Here is a 23,451-nt window from a genome sequence, read left to right on the forward strand (position 1 = left end):
AGAGCGTTTGATGGCTTTGCCTGGTACCAGCGGCTCTGTCAGTCAAAGCTGGCAGCCTGAGCGTTAAAACAGATGTGTGTGTGATTGCTGGAATACAGTCACTGGATTGTACAGAAGGATTATGACTGGAAAATTCAATCTCTCATAAAGTCTGTTTTCTGCCCTTTATAAATCAAAGCCTGTAGTGCACAGAGGATGAAGGACACTGTTGATTTAAAATAGAGGCTGAAGAGATGGAAATATATATAGAGGCTGTTTTATTTGCAGAGTTTCATGCACACAGACTTCAGAACAATAGTCTGGCCACAGCTTTTAACATGCTTCAATGACAGCAAGACTCTTTAAATTTCATCCATACATACTAGTGGCTGATGTACTCAATATTTGGCATTTAAAAAAAGTCTTGTAAGCAGACCTTTATTTTGAAAGCAATATCTTGTAATATATAATTCAACGATTATAAATAAATAGCTCTTTTACAACAAGCCTACTCTACATCAGTGGCAAATTCTTTAAATATGAGCAAATTATTTGCAGGCTGTGAGTCAGAAGCACCAGACTGTCCTTGTCCTCCGCAACATGCGCTGCACACATCTGAATATTTGGGTTCAACTGTTCTAGAACAGTGTTGTAAATACAACTTAACCACTGATTTCTAGTTGTGTCCTCTTTTGGAAGACCAAACACAGAAGTTTTATTTTCACAATGAAACCGTTTCTCTACAACATGACGGCCGTGGCAACAGTGAGAATAAAGTTACGAATCCATGAGTTTCTGTAAGAATATCCATATTTCAAATTTAATAAAAATATTTCTCTCACTTCCGCTGACTGAAGTAGTTTAACAATCAAGTGTTAATAAATTGTTCTCTAACATTGATCTTCAATGTTTGTGGGTTCAAACTAAAACAACCTCAAAAATCTCTAAAAAGAAAAGAAAAAAAAGTCAATAAAAATAAAGCAATTTCTTTAGAAGTTAAAAAAATATATATTATTAATGATCAGAGAACTGCATTTACTTGAAGTAGAAATCTTTTTTAACATGACAGAATTATAAATATCACCTTTTTTCCAGCATAAGTGTGTTTGTACTTCAGGACTGTAGCCTTGAGTCTAGTTTATAAGAGTCCAAATCTAAACTTTGGAGGTTGCTCTTGAGTAATTTGTCTTCCTGCCTCATCCCTCTGTTAGACCAAATGGGCTGAGAAGCTGCAGGTCAAGCACAGGGTCGTCCCGTGGCACCAAACATCCCGAAGCGCTGGCTGTAGATTTCAGAGCTTTCATTCCTGAGGGAGTTCAGGTTGCAGCGCATACCGGGCTGTCAGGAGAGGAGAGAAGAGGTGAGCTGAGGAGATGAGAGGAGAGGAGAGTAGAGGAGAGGAGAGCTGAGCTGAGGAGATGAGAGGAGAGGAGAGGAGAGGAGAGGAGAGGAGAGGAGAGGAGAGGAGAGGAGAGCTGAGCTGAGGAGATGAGAGGAGAGGAGAGGAGAGGAGAGGAGAGGAGAGGAGAGGAGAGGACAGGTGAGGAGAGATGAGGTGAGCTGAGGAGAGGAGAGGAGAGAACACGAGAGGAGAGGTGAGGAGAGGAGAGGAGAGGACAGATGAGGAGAGGGGAGCAGAGGAGAGGAGAGGTGAGGTGAGGAGAGGAGAGGAGAGGAGAGGAGAGGAGAGGAGAGGAAAGGAAAGGATAGGATAGGATAGGAGAGGAGAGGTGAGCTGAGGAGAGGAGAGGAGAGGAGAGGAGAGGAGAGGAGAGGAAAGGAAAGGATAGGATAGGAGAGGAGAGGAGAGGTGAGCTGAGGAGAGGAGAGGAGAGGAGAGGAGAGGAAAGGATAGGAGAGGAGAGGAGAGGTGAGCTGAGGAGAGGAGAGGAGAGGAGAGGAGAGGAGAGGAGAGGAGAGGAGAGGAAAGGAAAGGATAGGAGAGGAGAGGAGAGGTGAGCTGAGGAGAGGAGAGGAGAGGAGAGAACAGGAGAGGAGAGGAGAGAACACGAGAGGAGAGGAGAGAACACGAGAGGAGAGGAGAGGACAGGTGAGGAGAGATGAGGAGAGGGGAGCAGAGGAGAGGAGAGGAGAGAACAGGAGAGGAGAGGAAAGGAAAGGAAAGAATAGGAGAGGAGAGATGAGCTGGGGAGAGGAGAGAACAGGAGAGGAGAGGACAGGTGAGGAGAGATGAGATGAGATGATGTGAGGAGAGGTTAGGAGAGGTGAGGTGAGGAGATGAGAGGAGAGGACAGATGAGGAGAGGGGAGCAGAGGAGAGGTGAGGAGAGGATAGGAGAGGAGGGGAGAGGAGAGGAGAGGAGAGGTAAGATGAGGAGAGGAGAGGAGAGGAGAGGAGAGGTGAGGAGAGGATAGGAGAGGAGAGGTAAGATGAGGAGAGGAGAGGAGAGGAGAGGAGAGGAGAGGAGAGGAGAGGAGAGGTGAGGAGAGGAGAGGAGAGGAGAGGAGAGGTGAGGAGAGGAGAGGAGAGGTAAGATGAGGTGAGGAGGAGAGGAGAGGATAGGAGAGGAGAGGTAAGATGAGGAGAGGAGAGGAGAGGAGAGGATAGGAGAGGAGAGGTAAGATGAGGTGAGGAGAGGAGAGGAGAGGTGAGGTGAGGTGAGGTGAGGAGAGGAGAGGAGAGGAGAGGAGAGGAGAGGAGAGGTGAGCTGAGGAGAGGAGAGGAGAGGAGAGGTAAGATGAGGTGAGGAGAGGAGAGGAGAGGAGAGGAGAGGTGAGCTAAGGAGAGGAGAGGAGAGGAGAGGAGAGGATAGGAGAGGATAGGAGAGGAGAGGAGAGGTAAGATGAGGTGAGGAGAGGAGAGGAGAGGTGAGCTGAGGAGAGGAGAGGAACAGGAGAGGAGAGGAGAGGACAGGTGAGGAGAGATGAGGAGAGGAGAGGAGAGGTGAGACTAGGAGAGAACAGGAGAGGAGAGGTGAGGAGAGGAGAGGAGAGGACAGGTAAGGAGAGATGAGGAGAGGGGAGGAGAGGAGAGGTGAGGAGAGGATAGAAGAGGAGAGGTAAGATGAGGAGAGGAAAGGAAAGGAAAGGATAGGAGAGGAGAGGAGAGGTGAGCTGAGGAGAGAAAGGAGAGAACAGGAGAGGAGAGGAAAGGAAAGGATAGGATAGGAGAGGTGAGCTGAGGAGAGAACAGGAGAGGACAGGAGAGGTGAGGAGAGATGAGGAGAGGACAGGAGAGGTGAGGTGAGTAGAAGAGAGGAGAGGAGAGGTAAGATGAGGTGAGGAGAGGAGAGAATACGAGCGGAGAGGTGAGAGGAGAGGAGAGGAGAGGAGAGGTGAGCTGAGGAGAGGAGAAGAACAGGAGAGGAGAGGAGAGGACAGGTGAGGAGAGATGAGGAGAGGAGAGGAGAGGTGAGACTAGGAGAGAACAGGAGAGGTGAGGAGAGGAGAGGAGAGGACAGGTAAGGAGAGATGAGGAGAGGGGAGGAGAGGAGAGGTGAGGAGAGGATAGAAGAGGAGAGGTAAGATGAGGAGAGGAAAGGAAAGGAAAGGATAGGAGAGGAGAGGAGAGGTGAGCTGAGGAGAGAAAGGAGAGAACAGGAGAGGAGAGGAAAGGAAAGGATAGGATAGGAGAGGTGAGGAGAGATGAGGAGAGGACAGGAGAGGTGAGGTGAGTAGAAGAGAGGAGAGGAGAGGTAAGATGAGGTGAGGAGAGGAGAGAATACGAGCGGAGAGGTGAGGAGAGGTGAGAGGAGAGGAGAGGAGAGGTGAGGAGAGGAGAGGTGAGGAGAGGTAAGGTGAAGAGAGGAGAGGTGAGGAGAGGTAAGGTGAAGAGAGGAGAGGTGAGGAGAGGTAAGGTGAGGAGAGGAGAGGAGAGGAGAGGAGAAGTGAGGAGAGATGAGGAGAGGGGAGGAGAGGAGAGGTGAGGAGAGGATAGAAGAGGAGAGGTAAGATGAGGAGAGGAAAGGAAAGGAAAGGAAAGGAGAGGAGAGGTGAGGAGAGATGAGGAGAGGACAGGAGAGGTGAGGTGAGTAGAAGAGAGGAGAGGAGAGGTAAGATGAGGTGAGGAGAGGAGAGAATACGAGCGGAGAGGAGAGGAGTGGAGAGGTGAGAGGAGAGGAAAGGAGAGCAGAGCAGAGGAGAGGAGAGGAGAGGTGAGGAGAGGTAAGGTGAGGAGAGAACAGGAGAGGAGCAGAGAGGAGAGTTGAGGTGAGGAGAGGTCACTGTTATCTCACGTTTAACTCTGTACTGTGTCATTTGGCTCTTTTCATTTCTAATAAGGCATTTTAGCTGAAAGCTGAGGGTCAAATGATGCCTACAATAACCTAGAATAGATCTCATTTGAGTCTCCTGATGAGAATTCCTGCATCCTAAGCGAGTGTCATTTATCTCCTCTCTTCACGTGTGTATATTTCTTGCTGTGGTTTGCGCTTAGCACTTTTGGCAGCGGGGCCAAAGCTATCATTCCCATTAAGCATAATTTGTCTGGTATCCCTGAACTTCAGTCTCACAATGGGACGAGAGAGAGAGAGAGAGGGAGAGAGGGAGGGAGGGAGGCATTCTTCTGGTTGTCTTGTGGAGATGTTGGGCTCCATGCTGCTCTGTGTGTGTGTGTGTGTGTGTGTGTGTGTGTGTGTGTGTGTGTCAGACAGCAACACTGAGGCTTGATAGGAACTCCTGCAGGACACACTCTATGTTTGTGTGTGTTTTAAGGGGGAGGTAGGCAACCTGAGAGGGACGTCCCGCTCTGTACGGCGGGATCAAGCGATCCTCCGGCCAGCCAGGCACCAGCCATCCTGAGGGATTTACACAGCAGCCGTCCGCCTCAAGCTCGCTCTCATGCTGATCTTCTCCCTCCAGCTCTCTGTGTCTCTCAGCGGAGGAAAAACGTGTTTCTCAGAGGCTGCTGTTTCATGCCTGAGAGACTTAATTGAGTCATCTGTCATCTGAGTGTCAGTTTTGTCTCATGTGTTTCTCGTAAAATGTCCGAGGATAAATAAAACAGACCTGTATCAGACACTAGGCACCTTCCAGTAAGAGTATTGAGATTTCAAATGAACATGAAGAGCAGCTCAGATCAGTTAATGAGAAATGTCTTAGATCCTATTGAGATCTCTGACTTTTGGTCAAGTCAAGTCAAGTCACCTTTATTTGTATAGCGCTTTAAACAAAATACATTCCGTCAAAGCACTGAACAACATTCATTTGGAAAACAGTGTGTCAATAATGCAAAATGATAGTTAAAGGCAGTTCATCATTGACTTCAGTGATGTCATCTCTGTTCAGTTTAAATAGTGTCTGTGCATTTATTTACAATCAAGTCAACGATATCGCTGTAGATGAAGTGACCCCAACTAAGCAACCTAGAGGTGATAATGGAGAAAAAAACTTCGGGAGAAACCAGGCTCAGTTGGGGGGCCAGTTCTCCTCTGACCAGATAAAACCAGTAGTTCAATTCCAGCCTGCAGCAAAGTCCTGGTCTCTTTCTAGGTGCGTAGCGTAGATGCCATTCTTCTAATGATGTAGCAAGTACATCGGGTGTTATGGGAAGTGTTCCCGGTTCCGGTTTACCTAATTAATGCAGTCTAAAAATCTTTTAAGCATATTAGTATGTTATGTGTAAGCCAGGTTAAAGAGATGGGTCTTTAATCTAGATTTAAACTGCAAGAGTGTGTCTGCCTCCCGAACAATGTTAGGTAGGTTATTCCAGAGTTTAGGCGCCAAATAGGAAAAGGATCTGCTGCCCGCTGTTGATTTTGATATTCTAGGTATTATCAAATTGCCTGAGTTTTGAGAACGTAGCGGACGTAGAGGAGTATAATGTAAAAGGAGCTCATTCAAATACTGAGGTGCTAAACCATTCAGGGCTTTATAAGTAATTAGCAATATTTTAAAATCTATACGATGTTTGATAGGGAGCCAGTGCAGTGTTGACAGGACCGGGCTAATATGGTCATACTTCCTGGTTCTAGTAAAACCTCTTGCTGCTGCATTTTGGACTAGCTGTAGTTTGTTTACTAAGCATGCAGAACAACCACCCAATAAAGCATTACAATAATCTAACCTTGAGGTCATAAATGCATGGATTAACATTTCTGCATTTGACATTGAGAGCATAGGCCGTAATTTAGATATATTTTTGAGATGAAAAAATTCAGTTTTACAAATGCTAGAAACGTGGCTTTCTAAGGAAAGGTTGCGATTAAATAACGCACCTAGGTTCCTAACATGACGAAGAATTGACAAAGCAACCATCAAGTCTTAGACAGTGTTTTAGGTTATTACATGCAGAGTTTTTAGGTCCTATAATTAACACTACTAGAAACTACTCGTCATCCAGTTTTTTATATCGACTATGCATTCCATTAGTTTTTCAAATTGGTGTGTTTCACCAGGCCGCGATGAAATATAGAGTTGAGTATCATCAGCATAACAGTGAAAGCTAACACCATGTTTCCTGATGATATCTCCCAAGGGTAACATATAAAGCGTGAAGAGTAGCGGCCCTATTACTGAGCCTTGAGGTACTCCATACTGCACTTGTGATCGATATGATACATCTTCATTCACTGCTACGAACTGATGGCGGTCATATAAGTATGATTTAAACCATGCTAATGCACTTCCATTAATGCCAACAAAGTGTTCAAGTCTATTGTTCAATTGTGTCAAACGCAGCACTAAGATCCAATAAAACTAAAAGAGAGATACAACCACGATCAGATGATAAGAGCAGGTCATTTGTAACTCTAAGGAGAGCAGTCTCAGTACCAGACATGGGGACTTGTGACTTGGTGACTTGGACTCGAGTCGACTCGAGTCGCTATTTTTAGGACTTGAGACTTGACTCGGACTTGGAAGTTAAAGACTCGAGACTTGACTTGACTTGAGACACGATGACTTGAATGACTTGAGTGTTAATCACATTATGTTTTCAGTTTGAATATAAAAGATATAAATTATTTTTTAATTTTTTTAAATAAAGTTGATTACTCAGCTGGAGCGCAGGCTGAGAATAGCGTCGTGACTGGATCAGGACACTATCATCGGTCATGTCCTCTCTACCTTACACACACGACACACCACGCCCACTTAAATCAGATATCACATCACATCAACATGTCAGCCTGAGAGGTACCGAGGGTCATCGCTTTTGTCTTCAATAGTTCGCGCCTAAAAACGCGTGGAAAACGCTAGTCGCGCCGCTTTCTCCTTCTTTCCAAAGCGCTCGGGCAGAAGTGCTCCTGGGGCGTCTGTCGTTGCTAAGCATCCATGACACGCTCTCTCTCAATGAAGACGCGGAAATTTCAGCAAAGTATAAATGGATTTGATGCACTAAAAATCGCTCGCAGTAGCTCTGCTACTAAATTCGTTTCAAAATGGCAATCCATATACAGCTATGAACAGCTGTTCCTTCATCTTAGCTGAGCTCTCAACATTGATACGGGAAAAGGATTAAGCTGATTGGTTAGTTAGTGTCACATGACCTGCGGTGCGCTTGCGGCATTCTGAAAAGTTTAGATGTTTTTAACTCGATGCGGTGCGACGCGCGCGCGTTGCTTCCATTATGAGCGCGCATACCGCGCGCCTACATTGGAAATAAAGAACTTGCGCGCGCAAAATACGTGATGTGAACGGCCCCTAATGATCTGCTAGCAGGCCGTCAAAAAAACGCATTCCAGGGGCGGCGCTAGGGCTGGGCTAAGGGGGCATAAGCCCCGAATATTTTGTTACCTTGTTTTTCTCATAGAGCAAAACAATTAATCAGAAAAACTAATGTAGCTGCCGCGATTACCCAATCATGAGAAGTGCACGAAACAACTTAAAATACGTCATATTTATATTCTGTACTGTGTGTGTATATATATATATATATATATATATATATATATATATATATATATATATATATATACACACAGTACAGAATATAAATATGACGTATTTTAAGTTGTTTCATACTTTTTTGTTATGTACAGTACAAACCAAAAGTTTGGACACACCTTCTCATTCAAAGAGTTTTCTTTGTTTTCATGACTATGAAAATTGTAGAGTCACACTGAAGGCATCCAGGGCTATTTGAGCAAGAAGGAGAGTGATGGGGTGCTGCTCCAGATGACCTGGCCTCCACAGTCACCGGACCTGAACCCAATCCAGATGGTTTAGGGGTGAGCTGGACCGCAGACAGAAGGCAAAAGGGCCAACAAGTGCTAAGCATCTCTCAGGGAACTCCTTCAAGACTGTTGGAAGACCATTTCAGGTGACTACCTCCTGAAGCTCATCAAGAGAATGCCAAGAGTGTGCAAAGCAGTGATCAAAGCAAAAGGTAGCTACTTTGAGGAACCTAGAATATGACATATTTTCAGTTGTTTCACAGTTTTTTTGTTATGTATATAATTCCACATGTGTTAATTCATAGTTTTGATGCCTTCAGTGTGAATCTACAATTTTCATAGTCATGAAAATAAAGAAAACTCTTTGAATGAGAAGGTGAGTCCAAACTTTTGGTCTGTACTGTACATAAAAAAAAAGTATGAAACAATTAAAATTACGTCATATTTATATTCTATACTCTGAGAGAGAGAGAGAGAGAGAGAGAGAGAGAGAGACAGAGAGGAGAAATGTAACAGTTTAATGTTGTATGTAAACTGTGTTTGAGAGAGAGAGAGAGAGAGAGAGAGAGAGAGGTGTTCAGAGAGGAGTCTGTTGGATGTTTAGCTGTTATTTTTTTTTATGGACTCAATGTTGAAAATGTAAAACATTTCAAAAACTGTTGGCAGAAGTGAAAAATAAATAATTTTAAGAAGTTACAATTTTGTTTAATTCCATGATGTATTTTACTGAACATGAGTATTTACAATGCAAATCCAAATTATTTTAATTTACTGACAGTTACTTATATCTTGTCTTTTAACTTTATTAAGATCAGATTCTGCAGGTAAAATAACAATATTAAGGTGACTTGACTTGGACTTGACTTGACATAGCTTGTGACTTGACTTGACTTGACTTGCCCAAGAAAAAAATACTTGGGACTTACTTGAGACTTGAAGGTTAAGACTTGAGACTTACTTGAGACTTGCACATGTGTGACTTGGTCCCATCTCTGCTCAGTACTATGATACAGTCTAAATCCTGACTGGAAATTCTCAAATACCATTTTTCTCTAAGAAGAAATATAATTGTGAGAATACCACCATTTCTAGTATCTTGGACAGAAAAGGGAGATTAGAGATTGGTCTATAATTATAAAGTTATAAATCTGAGCACAGTTTGTACCTTCCACAGGAAGTTTAAGTCAGTAGAAATAGCCATAGAAAGAAATTTCTGCTTCCTCTTTCGTCCCTGGAACACTTAATGCAGTCATGTCTTTATTTAATTATTTAATCTATTAAATTTGATTTTTATTATTATTTATTTATTTATAAACTTTTAAGGTAATTGAGTAAGTTAAACATTTTTACATTTTGCATTTTCTAGGTAATTGAGGAGTTTGGACTGACCACATAAAATATTTTGTTTGTTTGTTTATTTATTTATTTATAAGTTTGAACCTTTAAAATTAATTATTTTATTTTAATTGAGTATAAACCTTCCAAAATAAGTTTATGTCAAAATGTGAGCCAGTTTAAATCTGAAAGAAATCACACGAGATCTCTTTAATATCGCAAAAGTTTTTCCTATACAGAAGGGAGGTTAAATTGATACTCTTTAACTTACTATTTTTGTACATCGTTTACATTAATTTTATAACTCTGTACCCTTACTGTATGATAAATCTTTTAATTTCTAATTTTAAAGTCACAACTAAACTCCTAAGCAAATCTGAGCACAGTTTACGGGACAGTTGATATCTTATTTGTAACTTCGCAGGAGACACTTGTGAGATTACTTAAAGTGCTAAAGTGCTTTGTTGAAGCTATTAAATGGCTCTCTTTAGTGATTTTTTTTTCTACATTCTTCTTGTCTTCTCAGATGGGGCATATATATAAGTTACATGTATGTCCCCTGGTGCCCCTGCACTGCTGTGGACTACCACACACACACACACACACACACACACACATAAACAGTCCTCTTCTGCTACTCTTTATATGGTAATATGTGTCTTTGGAGAGAGAGAAACAGACAGACGTGAAAGAGGGAGCCTCTGTTTTCTAGGAACTTGACCCTTATCAAACGTGCACTACACTGTTATTGTGGTCTTGCTCAATTACCACAGCCCACATGAAACACATACACAAACACACACACACTACACCCAGAGGAGACGGGAAGCTTTAAGCTCATTCACTGTTTTATATTCAACCCAAAACCTACTTAATGCAAGCACACAAACACAACCGTTTCTGAAAGTATGCACTGCATTCTCACTGCTGTAACAGGCATTACTGTTTATTTGCGCAAACTGATGTCTTCTGTGGCCTGCTGTCTTTTCCGATCGAGTGACTTACGAGAATCTTACTTGGTCAAAACTTGTTATAAGGTTTATGTCAATTATCTGAATAATAATAATAATAACACATCTAGCTTATTGACTAGAATTGAACTCTATCACCCCCTTGAGTCCTGGAGTTTCATGCGCTACATTACTGCGAGAAAACTGTAATGTACTGCAATTGTAACGTGGATGATGATACTTTAATATATAATATATATTTTTTTATGTAATTATTTTTTTATTTGAAATAAACTTTAACTATAATAAAATAGTATTCAGTTACAGTTTGTTGGTAATGCAACATTTTATATATATCCTATATAGTTTAACACCATATAATAAAATACAATGAAACTGAAATAAAATGTATAAAAACATATATAGACACACACAAAATTAAAAAAACAAACAAAAACAACAAAAAAGTCAAATACAACAAAATTACTAAAAATAAAACACTAAATCTAAAATAAAAACTAATTTGAAATATATTAAAATATAAAATATTTAAATGATAAAGAAATAACACTGGTTTAAGTTGAGGTACTAAAATAATAACTTTAACACTAAAAGTACTAACACTATATACACATAAAAATATATATTTTTCATAGTTTTGAATAAAAAAGGTTAATTATTTTACAGTTTACAAAGTCAGTCTTTTTACTTCAAAATGTTGTTTTGTTGAGTGTATTATTTGTCATTTTTATGTGATTTGTGAAATTTGCTAGCCATTAATTGGTGAAGAAGAATAAAAATGACAAAATAACAAAATTAGTAAAACTTTAACTTAAAAAAAATTATTATAAATAAAATGTGGTTTAAAATATTTAAAAAGTTTTATAATTGTATTTACAAAAAAACACCTGGTAATGCAATAATGCCTTTCATCATGTTACTTATTTGGCTGTTTACATTTTTTCATGCTTTTATCCAAAAATGGCTTACATTGTATCATCACTAGTGCCATGCTGTATTTTTTGGCAAAACATCCCTTTGGCGGGGACCTTGAAAGTAAAAATGATTCTTTATTATTATTAAATAATTTGTATTTTTGTTGTTTTTAAGTCTGGGGTTAGTCTGTAGTCATAATAAGCTCTATATAAAAACATTTTCTCTCTTAGATAAATGTGTGTGTGTGTGTGTGTGTGTGTGTGTGTGTACGTGAACCGATTAAATGTCTGTTGTTAGCATGGCAAATGGTGCAATAAATTTAAATTGCTGGAACAATTCAATTAGTCTGAAATCCGGATCTCCCCGTCTTGCTGTTAATTTGCCTGGGAAGGCCGTTTAGGCTGGTTTGCTGTAATTAAGCAGCAACTGTCCGTGTCTCTGTCTGTCAGTCTGAGCGAGCGAGCGAGTGTTCGGAGGTGGGTTAGCAGTGGCTGGGTGGCAGGGTGAGCGTGTGCGGGGCCTCCTTGGCTGGCGCCTGAAATTGTACCTTCCAATTCATCAGGCTGGTGTATTAATAATAACAGCACATCTGGAGTCACTTACTGTCTACAGTTAACCCTTTACAGAGACGCTGTGCTCCTCTTCTCCTCTCTTTCTCACTCCTCTAGTACTCTAGGGTACTTCTATAGCAGACATACAGGTGAAAACTACGTTACCTTGGGAATTCCTAACATTCTCAGGTCTGACAGTCCAGAAAAACACAACAATTACAAAAACATCTTATAACACAATAACTGTATATATAATGATATAGTATGTATTATGTGTTGCTTATAATATATAGTGTGTGTTGAATTAAATGTATTATAGAAATATAAAAACAACAAATATATAAATAAATATTTAAAATGTATTTTGTTTAATTTTGCTTGTTTGTATTTTTGCCTAATAGGATATATATCTTCAAAATGAGACTTTACACACTATATATAGACCATTCTACAGAAGTGGTCTAAAGTCAGAGTTAAAAATATCTTGGCAATAATAATAATAATAATAATAAAAATCTTCTCAATACCCAAACTACATACATACAGTATATGCCACCCCCCCCCCCCCCCCAAAAAAAAAACAAAAAAAACAAAACAAAGATGTTTTAGCATTTTTGAGGAAGTTAAAAAATATGTAAAATTTCAAACTACTGAAATTTTAAATGCTTTTGAACTTATATCACATGGTTTTCTAGCACAGTTCTAACAGTTGCACACACATAAAAATGTAATGATATGGAATTACTCCCTGAAAAGTGTGCTTAATTGCAGACAAAAGGTGTTCTGTAGTGACGTTTCTTGGAGTTACACAGATTTTTAAACACATTTATCTCAAAATGATGGGGCTGATCTACTCACCCTGTAGCTATGAGAGAGAGGTACACACAAATGTTTCCTGATCATAAATGTAGGGGTGTGTGATTCATTTCAGTCTCAGTCAATGAACTAAAACATGCACCGTTTCGGTAGCTACATGGAAAATGAGGGACATTTTTGAACATATAGTTTCGTAATTGATTAGTTTCATGATTTTCATAAGTTGAAATTTAGAGGTTAGGGTATGGGTTTACAGTTTGCACCGATTCTGTAGAATGGCCCCCAAAATGTAAATAGTAACATGGTTGGAGATTTAGCCTAAATTAAACAAACCGAATCGATTAACAGGACAACTGGGAAGATGATCAGTTGAGAAGATGAACAGTTTGGGGATTGAGAAACAGACATTTGATGTGTTTTTATTTCATGTTAATAACATGTAAATGATAGTTTATCTGGGATTTGTGCCTCAAAGTCACAGGAGTAGTTTATTTATGGAAAGTGCTGACTGTCTCAAGTCTTTTATACGGGCGATGGATGGGGGGAAACTGGAGTCCACGGGGGGATCTTCACGGGCCAAACGTTGGCTCAGCGTTGGCCCTGTACCTGCAGCGGGGCAAGTGACAGAGATCTGCGTCGTACCAAAGTGACATTGGCCTCATTACCGCATCGACTCACACAGCCACGGCGTTGTTACACACACATGCACATGTACAGACAGTGGACATCACTCATCCGCGCTGCAGTCAACACTAATGATGTCATCAGCAGGCGCCGGGCCAGACGCGCCCTAACTATAGCGCAGGACTACCTGTATAAAGAGCCTTATTTAGCTTTTAGCAGTGGGGGAGAGAGAGAGACTGAGAGCAGCTTCTGTTTTTTCCAAAGCTATGCCTCCCACTGAGAAACACATACCTAAATACATACATTTATTATTATATATAAACATATAGCATACGTCTGCATAAAAAATGTATATACATGCACATGTTAGAAAGGGACACATCAGCCTTGCGAAAACAAGCTTGACAAACAAGTCGTTATGGTGCTAATTATTTTCTAAAATAAACAAGCGTTGAGGAATTACGCTGCGTGTTTGTGTAAGTCAGCGCTACTGGGGAATTTTGCAGTGAAAATAAATAATGTTAATAGAATAAATGAAGGCCGGCTTAAATTGTCTGACATAGTGGATTCTGGACAGCCTTTACAAATATCAGGCCGTAGATTAAGTTGCATTTAATCTTGGTAAATCGTGGAGTAAAATCTGCTGGTGACTGACGGGTTAGTGATTTTATCAGTCTGCTGTCTACATAGGGAAGGACCATAGGCAGCATCACTGAGAAAACCTCAAAAGTGATCGAATTTAATGATGCTTGATTATTATAGTTAACTCAAATGAAAGCTTAAGATATTTAAATATATATAATTTATTATTTTTTTTTTTTTTACACTTCTGTAGAATGGCCCATATATAGTGTGTAAAGTCTCACTCTTGAAGATATCATGATATATACAGTTATTGTGTTCTAAGATGTCTCAAAGAAGTTGAATGTTTTTGTAATTGTTGTGTTTTTCTGGATTGTCAGAATGTTAGGAAATCCTAAGGTAACGTAGTACGGCAACATATTATAAATGTTAATATATTATAAACATATTATAAAATGTTTTTGCCAAAGCCACATATTTCATTTTTGTTTAGTTAAACTTGATGTGCTAAAAGAACTTGAACTGAAATAAAAATTAATATAAACTGTATATACACCCCCACACCCAAAATGACAAAACCACACAACCAGTATTACTAAAACTTTACCTAAAATTGAAATAAAAATAAAAAACTGACTCTAAATATTAATAACAACTGTAATAGTATCTCTGTGACTAGTGTGGTTGTCTAATAAGCCCCCCCACACACACATTTGTTCATTCATCAGAACAGATTTGAAGAAATGTAGCATTACATCATCAGGTGTCCATCAATGGATGCTCTGCAGTGAATGGGTGCCGTCAGAATGAGAGTCCAAACAGCTGATAAAAACATCCCAATAATTCGCAAGTAACCCACACCACTCCAGACCATCAGTTAATGTCTGGAGAAGAGAAAATCTGTGTGTTTGTCAGAAACAAATCCATCATTAAGACGTTACAAACCATTGCTTCTGGCTAAAATTCTTTATCCATAATAATAAAAAAATACATCTCCTACTCAATCCACCCATTCCACATATTTCTCTCCTGATTCAGACAAGATTACTTTTTCACTAGAGAAAACAGTGTTATGGATAGAGGACTCATATTTAAGCTGGAAGCAACGTTTTGAAGTTCAAAATGTGTTAATGATGGATTTGTTTCTGACAAACACACAGATTTTCTCTTCTCCAGACATTAACTGGTGGTCTGGAGAGGTGTGGATTACTTGTGGATTATTGGGATGTTTTTATCAGCTGTTTGGACTCTCATTCTGACGGCACCCATTCACTGCAGAGCATCCACTGGTGGACACCTGATGATGTAATGCTACATTTCTCCAGATCAGATGAAGAAACAAACTCATCTCCATCTTGGACGTTACGGGACGCTGTCACAAGCGTTCCTATAGTTCTTCACCCAGCAGGTCTGGACTGCGTTCATCCTCTGAGCCTTTCGTCTTCATCTATCTCCGTACGAGTGCCTCTCGCTTCATTACACACGCTTCATTATACATGCGGATGCTATCCATCAAACCGTGTTCTGTTTATGTATCAAAGCTAAGAAAGGCCTATTTGACAGCGAGCAGGTTGCATCAGTGTGTGTGTGTGTGTGTGTGTGTGTGTGTGAGCAAGAGGTGTGTGATTCGCCTGTCAGGAGATTTCTGCTCTCACTTGAACTGAAAGGCACATTGATGGCACGGTGGACAGAAATAACTGCTGATGTCATGTGATTGGGATGGGGAAACTGTGAGAGTCATTAACATACGGACATTTTTCAAACCCTGGCAGCTCAACCGCTGCTCAGATATTAGTCCGATACTAGCGTTAGTCTCTTGACTATCTGAATAAAGTCCAGTCAACACTGCAGCCAGGATCCGCCCACTTAGACTGACTGACATGTGAAGCGACCAATCGTGGTGTATTTTTAGAGGTAGAGGATTTGAAGATACTGCATTACTACAGATAACACAGACGACATTGATTTATTGATTAATTATTCATCTGCTATTTGAATATTTGTTAACACATCTATTTTGTATGCACTGTATGTTGTTTATTTGAAGTTTTCACAAGAAACATTTAAGTGATTCATTTTCCAGGCAGTTCATTTGACAGCAAAGACATTAATAATGTTACGAAAGATTTCTGTTTGAAAAAATGCTGTTCTTTTGAATGATTGCATTCAAATCAGCATAATAGAATAATTTCTGAAAGATAATGTGATGCTGAAGAATGGAGTATTGATGCTGGAAATTCAGGTTTTATCACAGGAATAAATTGCATTTTACAATATATTCACACAGAAAACTGTTATTTTAAATGGTAATAATATTTCGCAATATTACTGCATTTTGCTGTATTTTTGATCAAATGAATGCTGATCAAATGAAAAAAAAACATTGTAAAAATCTTATTTTGAATGGTATGCATTATATATAATCTATTTAAATAAAAATCTTTTTTTTTTTTTTTTTTTTTTTTTTTTTATACAGATATTTATTGTTGGTGTCAAATGTTGTTCATGTAGATCCTTAAATATCTTCTACAAATCCAAAGGCATGAACTAACTTTTTGATTAAACTACATCAGCCGGTTCTTTCTCAGATATGCTAATTTTGCCTCATGCAGGAACAAATTTTATTTTGTGATAGACTGACTTTTGCAATTATTTGAACGATTCAATCAAATCGAAAGGTTTTTTTTAGATTTTCACCAGACTTTTTGTGCTTTTGTGCGACAAGACTGAGATGATATTAACACCCGCAGCACTGATGACTGATTCCAGTATTTTCCATTGCATATAGACTCATAGTACTGCAGCATTTGTACACATGAGAAATCAGCACACAGTAGATGTTAAAACTGCTGTTCACTCTTTCTAATAATGGCCTGTGAAACAGCCTTTAAACGCTGTAATGCCTCCACAGTGTGTACAGATTTAAAGTTTGATTTGGTTAATTAGCTTGTTTTGACACAGTGTGTGTTTAAATGAGAGTTTATAGGCAGAGAGAGGACCACTGTGTGCAAACGCTGCTGTCTTAGAGCCTCTGGGGACATGAGAAGACGGGCCTCTTAAATGCCGTGGATGGTTTTTATTTTATAGCAAAACCTAAAACATTCCCCCAGTGGTTTAAGGTACCAGTTGGATTGAGTTGTTTTCACTGGTCGTATAAATCCCTCTTTCAGTGTTAATCACTGGGATTTTTGTGTCCATTACATTGTCCAGAAAATACAAATTCTCCACTGTTTAGTAAATTAACAGCACAAGTAATTAGTAAAGCCTTAGTTAATTAAAATGACTAAAATTGTAAAATTGCACAGAATTATTAATGTATTTCAACTCTTGATTTGTTAACATTATATTAAAATATATTATTCAACAGTAACATTTATAGCATATTACAGAAAAAATAAACAGAAAAATTAATTTTAAAACAGTTTTTAAATTATTTTTAGAGAATTATTAATTATCATAGTAATAAATAATAAAAGTAATTTATTATTTGTAAATAGAATAATTATTACTACTTTTTTAATTTTTATTCAATTTTTATTTAATTCATTATTATTTACTGTGTGTGTTTCCCTGAAATATTTACAGCAAAACTAAGCAGACATTTCTTTAAAATCCATAAATGCAGTTGTTGAGGTCTTAGAAGCTGACATAAATACATACATATATATATATATATATATATATATATATATATATATATATATATATATATATATATATATATATATATATATATATATATATATGCAGCTTCCTTCAGCTATAAGATACGCAGGTTAAAATTGGCCCACAAACCTCACAATCGCAGATTTTGTGAGCACATTCAGTGTCGAAACTTTGCAGACATGTTCATGACTCCAAATGAGAAATAGACACACAATTTCAAGAAAAATATCATAGGTTAAGCAGTTTTTTCTCACAACTCAAAAGTGTGTTTGAGTCAAATTCACCCAAACATAATATGAGTGTAGAGAAAAAAAAAAAAACCACTGCGCTGACCAACTGTTGGCACAAGCTAGGTTAAAGTGATTATTACGTTTTGAATATGGATATTTTTCTTACAAAACTGCATGGATTCATGACAGGAGGCCTTTGTTCACCCCCCGGAGCCATGTGAGACACTTATGAATACACTTTATGAATGAGCACTTTTTATTTAACTTCTTTTGGACTGATGCATGCAACAACCATTGAGTGCAATTAAACAGCTTGAAAGATCAAAGACAATTTTTAACTATTACTTGATTCATCTGGAAGGAGAATGTCATATACACCTAGGGTGACTTGACGGTGAGTCATTTATGAGCTAATTTTCCTTTTTGGAAGAACTAACCCTTTTAGGTTCTTTATGGCCTGCAATGGTTCTATGAAGAACCTTTAATAATCTGAAATCTTTGGAATCTTGAAAATGGAATCTTTCCATTCCACAAATTCTTTATAGTGAGAAAAGATTCTTAAGATTTTTAAAATGTTATTCAAACTAAGAAATAATAAAACGTTTATTTTAAGAACTTCACTGAAAAAAAAAAAAAACCTGAAGAAGCGACATGTTAAAGTTTAAACGCCTTAATGATGGATTTGTTTCTTACGAACACAGACTTCTGCTTCACAAGACATTAACTGATAGTCTGGAGTGGTGTGGATTACTTGTGACGTTTTTAAATATCTGATGAAGAAACAAACTCATCTACATTTTGGATGGTCTGAGAGTGAGGACATTCCCAGCTAATTTTAGTTTTGAGGTGAACTATTCCTTTAAGAGTGTTTGTTCTCATTTCAGAACTTTTGTCAGAATTTGGATGCATTCAGTGTTTTAGCCATTGTGCAAGATATGATTGTGTTTCTGTATAAATATTTGTGTTCTGGTCACTGTGTGTAAGGTTTCTGCGATTGGAGAGGTCTGGTGTGCTTCATGACCCTTTCCATGTGTTTGCCGAAAGCACCAGTGGAAAAGACAAAACCATTAGCAGAAATCGTTAAAATGAAAACATCTCAGTGTCTGAGTCTGCTCTGATAACTCTTACTATGACAGGTAGATGCGTCACTTCTTATACATTTTGACTGTGAGAAAACTCCAGGAAAGAATCAAGAGAATCGTATGTGACAGACAGTGAGCTTAAACAAAACCAAATGCTGATCTTTTGCCACTTCGCAAAATGTTTTTAGGTTTTTAAGTGGGTAAGTCCTTCATTGAAGTGAGCTGGTTATGAAAAGGATTCTGAATGTCAGTCTTTATTAAAATTCATCATGAAGTGGCATTTGCGAAATATTATAGATGCTTGTTAAAATGTGCACTTGAATGAAAGATTATTAAGACAAATATCATGTTTTCTTAAAAACAACAACAACAAAACAAAATCTTCCCCTAAACATTGTGTAATAATAAACCCATACACATGCACTCATCTGTTTTGAGTTTCTGCTGCACTTCTCCAAGCCTGTTCTGTGTATTTTGAGTCTTTTATGTTGTGACAATGCTCAGAAATACACCTGTAGCTTGTGTCCCAGACTGTTCTGGGTCTCCTCGTGCAGAAGTAGCGGAGTTGAAGTGTGAATTAGCTCATTCAGACAGAAACAGAGATGCATTTATCTCTCCGTCTGCTCTAGTGGAATGACAGGTCACTTCTTCCATTAAATGACTCTTGAAGAACGAGCGTTTGACAGTAGCTCTGAGTTTCTGCGGCGCTGGCTTGGTGGGAGATGTTCGTTTTGGATTCATTTGGACAGAGTGTTTTATGGCTTTATTCCCCACGGCCTCAGCGCACACTTGTGTGTTTGTGCTACTTGAAGTTGCAAAAAGATAGATAGTATGCAGTCATTTAGTTGCTGCTTTTCTTCAAAGAGACTTTCAGAAAACTTATTTCAGGTTCAGTCCTCCTGCAATAACCTTGAGGATTTAAGAGCTTTGCATGAGGACATACCGTATATAGTGATAGTTCATGGTTTAATAACAGGGCTCAGATAGATATAGACAGACAGGTATTATATATATAGGATCATTAATATTGTTGTGTTACTTTTTCAGGTTTCATCTTTATCTCCACATCACTGGAATGTTTTAAATGATTACTATTTGTATTATTATAAATACAAATCATTATTATCGTATAATATCATCTTATTTTAATTCAATTGTATGATGTATTATTTTAATGTTAATTTCACGATGAGTACTTTTTATAATATTACAAATATAATATTATAATTTGTTTTATTTAACTATTATTCAATTATTATTGTTGTTTTTTTCTTGTCACTGCAATATTTAGCAATCATTCCAATCATATGAGCGACACTTTGAAATAAAATTTATTATTTTTAATAATGGCCCCAAAATTTTTTACACAACATGAATTATTTTTCAATGTTATTGTTGTTGTTCTAGTTTTCATTTTTTGTTCGTAATAATAATAATAATAATAATAATAATAATGGTTGTAATTATGTTATTTAAATTATTTTATCATGGTCATGGTTTATTATAGTTCTTTTATTATTTAATATTGTTATTTTTATTATTGTTGTTTTCTTGTCACTGCAATATTTATCAATTTGGTGTAGAAAAGGGGGCCGATAGGGGGCGTAGTTGCTTCAGAGCCCCCCCTCTCTCTCCCTGATCCTGAAGGAGGTGTCGGGGAATCTCCTGCAAAAAAAAAAAAAAAAAAACAAAAATCCCGGGGCCGCTGTATTACGTCACAGGGCCGCGCGTGTATATATCGGAGGCCCGCGTGAGAGAGGCATTCCCAGAGTTTTGGCTCGCGCTGACGCGTCGCGTGCGGGACTTTAACGCGTGATGCTGCTCACGTCTCCGACGCATTTAACCACCAGCAGGACCGTCAGCCGCAGGAAACCGTACGACTGAAATGGAGGGATCCAGCGTCTGAGCGCTTTCGATTCGCATCGGATAAAGTTGAGTTTGTGTGATTCTCCCCCTTTTTTCTGCCTCACGATGGACCTCCCGCAGTGTTTGGTGTCCGTGTACCTGTTGCTGGTGTCCCTCGCTCAGTGTCAGCACTATTACCTCCTCAGACCCATGCCAAGTGACACTTTACCCCTGCTGGAGCTCAAGGAGGACCCCGACCCCATCTACGACCCGCGGGGGGAGGACATAAACGAGACCGAGCTGAGAAGCGCGCTCGGGGACTTTGACAGCCGCTTCCTGTCCGTCAGCCCTCCTCAGGACCGCTACACGGGCAACGAGGACCGGGACGAGCTGGACCTCCAGCAGCAGCACCCCACCGGGCTGATGCCCAAAGACATCAAGAACCTGTATCTGGACGTGCAGTGGGGCAAGAAGCGCAACGCCAGCAATAAGCTGAAGCGCAGGCTGCAGATGTGGCTGTGGTCCTACTCGTTCTGCCCGGTGCTGTACGCGTGGAACGACCTCGGCGCGCGCTTCTGGCCGCGCTTCGTGCGCGCGGGGAGCTGCTACAGCAAGCGCTCGTGCTCGGTGCCGGAGGGGATGGCGTGCAAACCGGCCAAATCCACGCACATCACGCTGCTGCGGTGGAGGTGCGTGCAGAGGCGAGGCGCGCTCAAGTGCGCGTGGATACCGGTGCAGTATCCCATCATAACAGAGTGCAAATGCTCGTGCGCGAACTGACCAATCACAAATGGAACTCAAAACTTCGATCAAATGCTAATTTCTGGAAAAAGGAAAAAAGTACACAGACTAATAAGAACTGTCTTATTTCTGGACATTAACTGCAGCTGATGCTGATTGTGGAAAACTATTACTGTACACAGTTTGATCTGATACATATTTCTAGATTTTAGTTTTAAAAACTCTTGAAACATTGATTGAATTGAAATGAAATTTAATCTCATACATATCTCTGGAAGTTACGAAAAAATGTTTTATTTTGTATTTTGGTAATACTTTGTTAACTTTAAGTCATTAACAAAAGTAATGCTGAAGAGGTCAATAAGTATACTCTCTCTCTCACACACACACACACACACACACACACACATATATATATATATATATATATATATATATATACAACTTTTCAGAAACTGTTTGAATGTACAGGTGATTTGATGAACATTATGTATTATAATATGATTAATAATACGTAATATGCATTATGTATTATAATAATGTCCGTTGCTGTTCATATTAAGTTATTATAAAGTGTTGCGTTTTATTTTTTATGCACTATCATGTGTAAGAATGTATTGTATGTATATGTTGTGCCATCATATAATGATCTAGCTTCTTGTAAAAAGCCAGTGTTATGTGTATTATCCAGAGTCTACTGTATTTGTGGAAAATATTGGTTAACGTTGTATTTATATTGCAGAGAGCGGTCCATGGAGCCGTTTGAGATGTTTTATAAGGTTTTCTATGATGATGTGATGACCTTTAAATCTATTCTGGATCGTTAACGTCCTGCAGCTGTGACAGCTGCTTCATGTTGAAGATTTGTCCTGTAAATTAAGATGAACTGTTATTTATTCTTTATATTCAGATAATAAAATATCAGTGAAAACCACAAGGAATGGCATGCTAAACTTTTGTTTGCTAAGTGTTTTTTTTTTTTTTTTTTTTTTTTTTTTGATTGCCTGTGAAGAAACTTCAAAGAGACTCTCCTAATTTACCATGAAACTGTCTCACCTGGTTTAAGGACATATATATATATATATATATATATATATATATATATATATATATATATATATATATATATATATATATATATATATATATATAAAATATGCTTTAAAAAAAACTGTTTTCACAATTAACAGATTTATTAAAATTTACTGAAAATATGAATATTAAAATAAAATCAAATAGATGCAAATGGTTAATAACAAACAACGCTGAATAATAATAATAATAATTGATTGTGGAAATCTAACCATTTATTTAATTCATGTATGACTAAAAAAAATATGCATTGCATTAAGTTTATTAGTTAATGTAAAAATAAAAATAATAATAATAATAATAATAATAATATATAGATGGAAATTTTATGTGCAACTCAAAATGTAGGCCAAATTATGTTTTGTGTTTATATAAGGGTACAGTATATATCCTCATGTATATCCGCATTCAAAGACCTGGATCATACGTTTGCTAATGACTTAATAATGAAAGTTATTATGAAGTGTTAGCAGAGATTGTGTGATGTGTGTTTCAGTAGCTGTCCCGTCTAAAGTAGATTAACCATATTTTATGCATCAATTAATTCAAACAATTCTGAACATTCACAGGCCGGGAGCCTGGATTTGTTAATTTGCTCACTTGGTGTCGTTAAATCCTTTCTGGATGTGTTTTCTGCCGGCTAACTGGGCTAAAGGTGTGCCAATGCAGTTTATGACAAACACGTAATGTGGAGCCTTATGGAGAGGCCGTCTAAACCTTCTCACGTCACGGGTGTTAACAGAGCTGACGGCTCGCACTAATGAGTGCATCAGTTCGCAGTTTGTAAAAACCGCAGCTTATCTAAAGTGAAAATGGTTCTTTATCTCCATCTCAAGTGGTTTGTTTCCAAGCTTTTTATTGTGGGGTGGAGATGCATGATGATTCTCATTGAAAACCTGTTAACATCTCCTGTAACATCCTGAAGAGATAAAGCGCAAGGGCAGGAAC

General features: G+C 38.7%; 1 protein-coding gene across 1 annotated transcript; it reads left to right on the forward strand.

The window, feature by feature from the left end:
- Positions 1-20,597: 20,597 nt before the first annotated feature.
- On the forward strand, positions 20,598-21,802 carry LOC127941809 (noggin-1-like). The gene has a single exon (XM_052537246.1). It carries the CDS (start codon positions 20,797-20,799, stop codon positions 21,448-21,450), a length of 654 nt encoding a protein of 217 aa, XP_052393206.1. The 5' UTR covers positions 20,598-20,796; the 3' UTR covers positions 21,451-21,802.
- The last annotated feature ends 1,649 nt before the right edge of the window (positions 21,803-23,451 follow it).

This window comes from Carassius gibelio, chromosome A3 (genome assembly GCF_023724105.1).
Source record: "Carassius gibelio isolate Cgi1373 ecotype wild population from Czech Republic chromosome A3, carGib1.2-hapl.c, whole genome shotgun sequence".
Lineage (NCBI taxonomy): Eukaryota > Metazoa > Chordata > Actinopteri > Cypriniformes > Cyprinidae > Carassius > Carassius gibelio.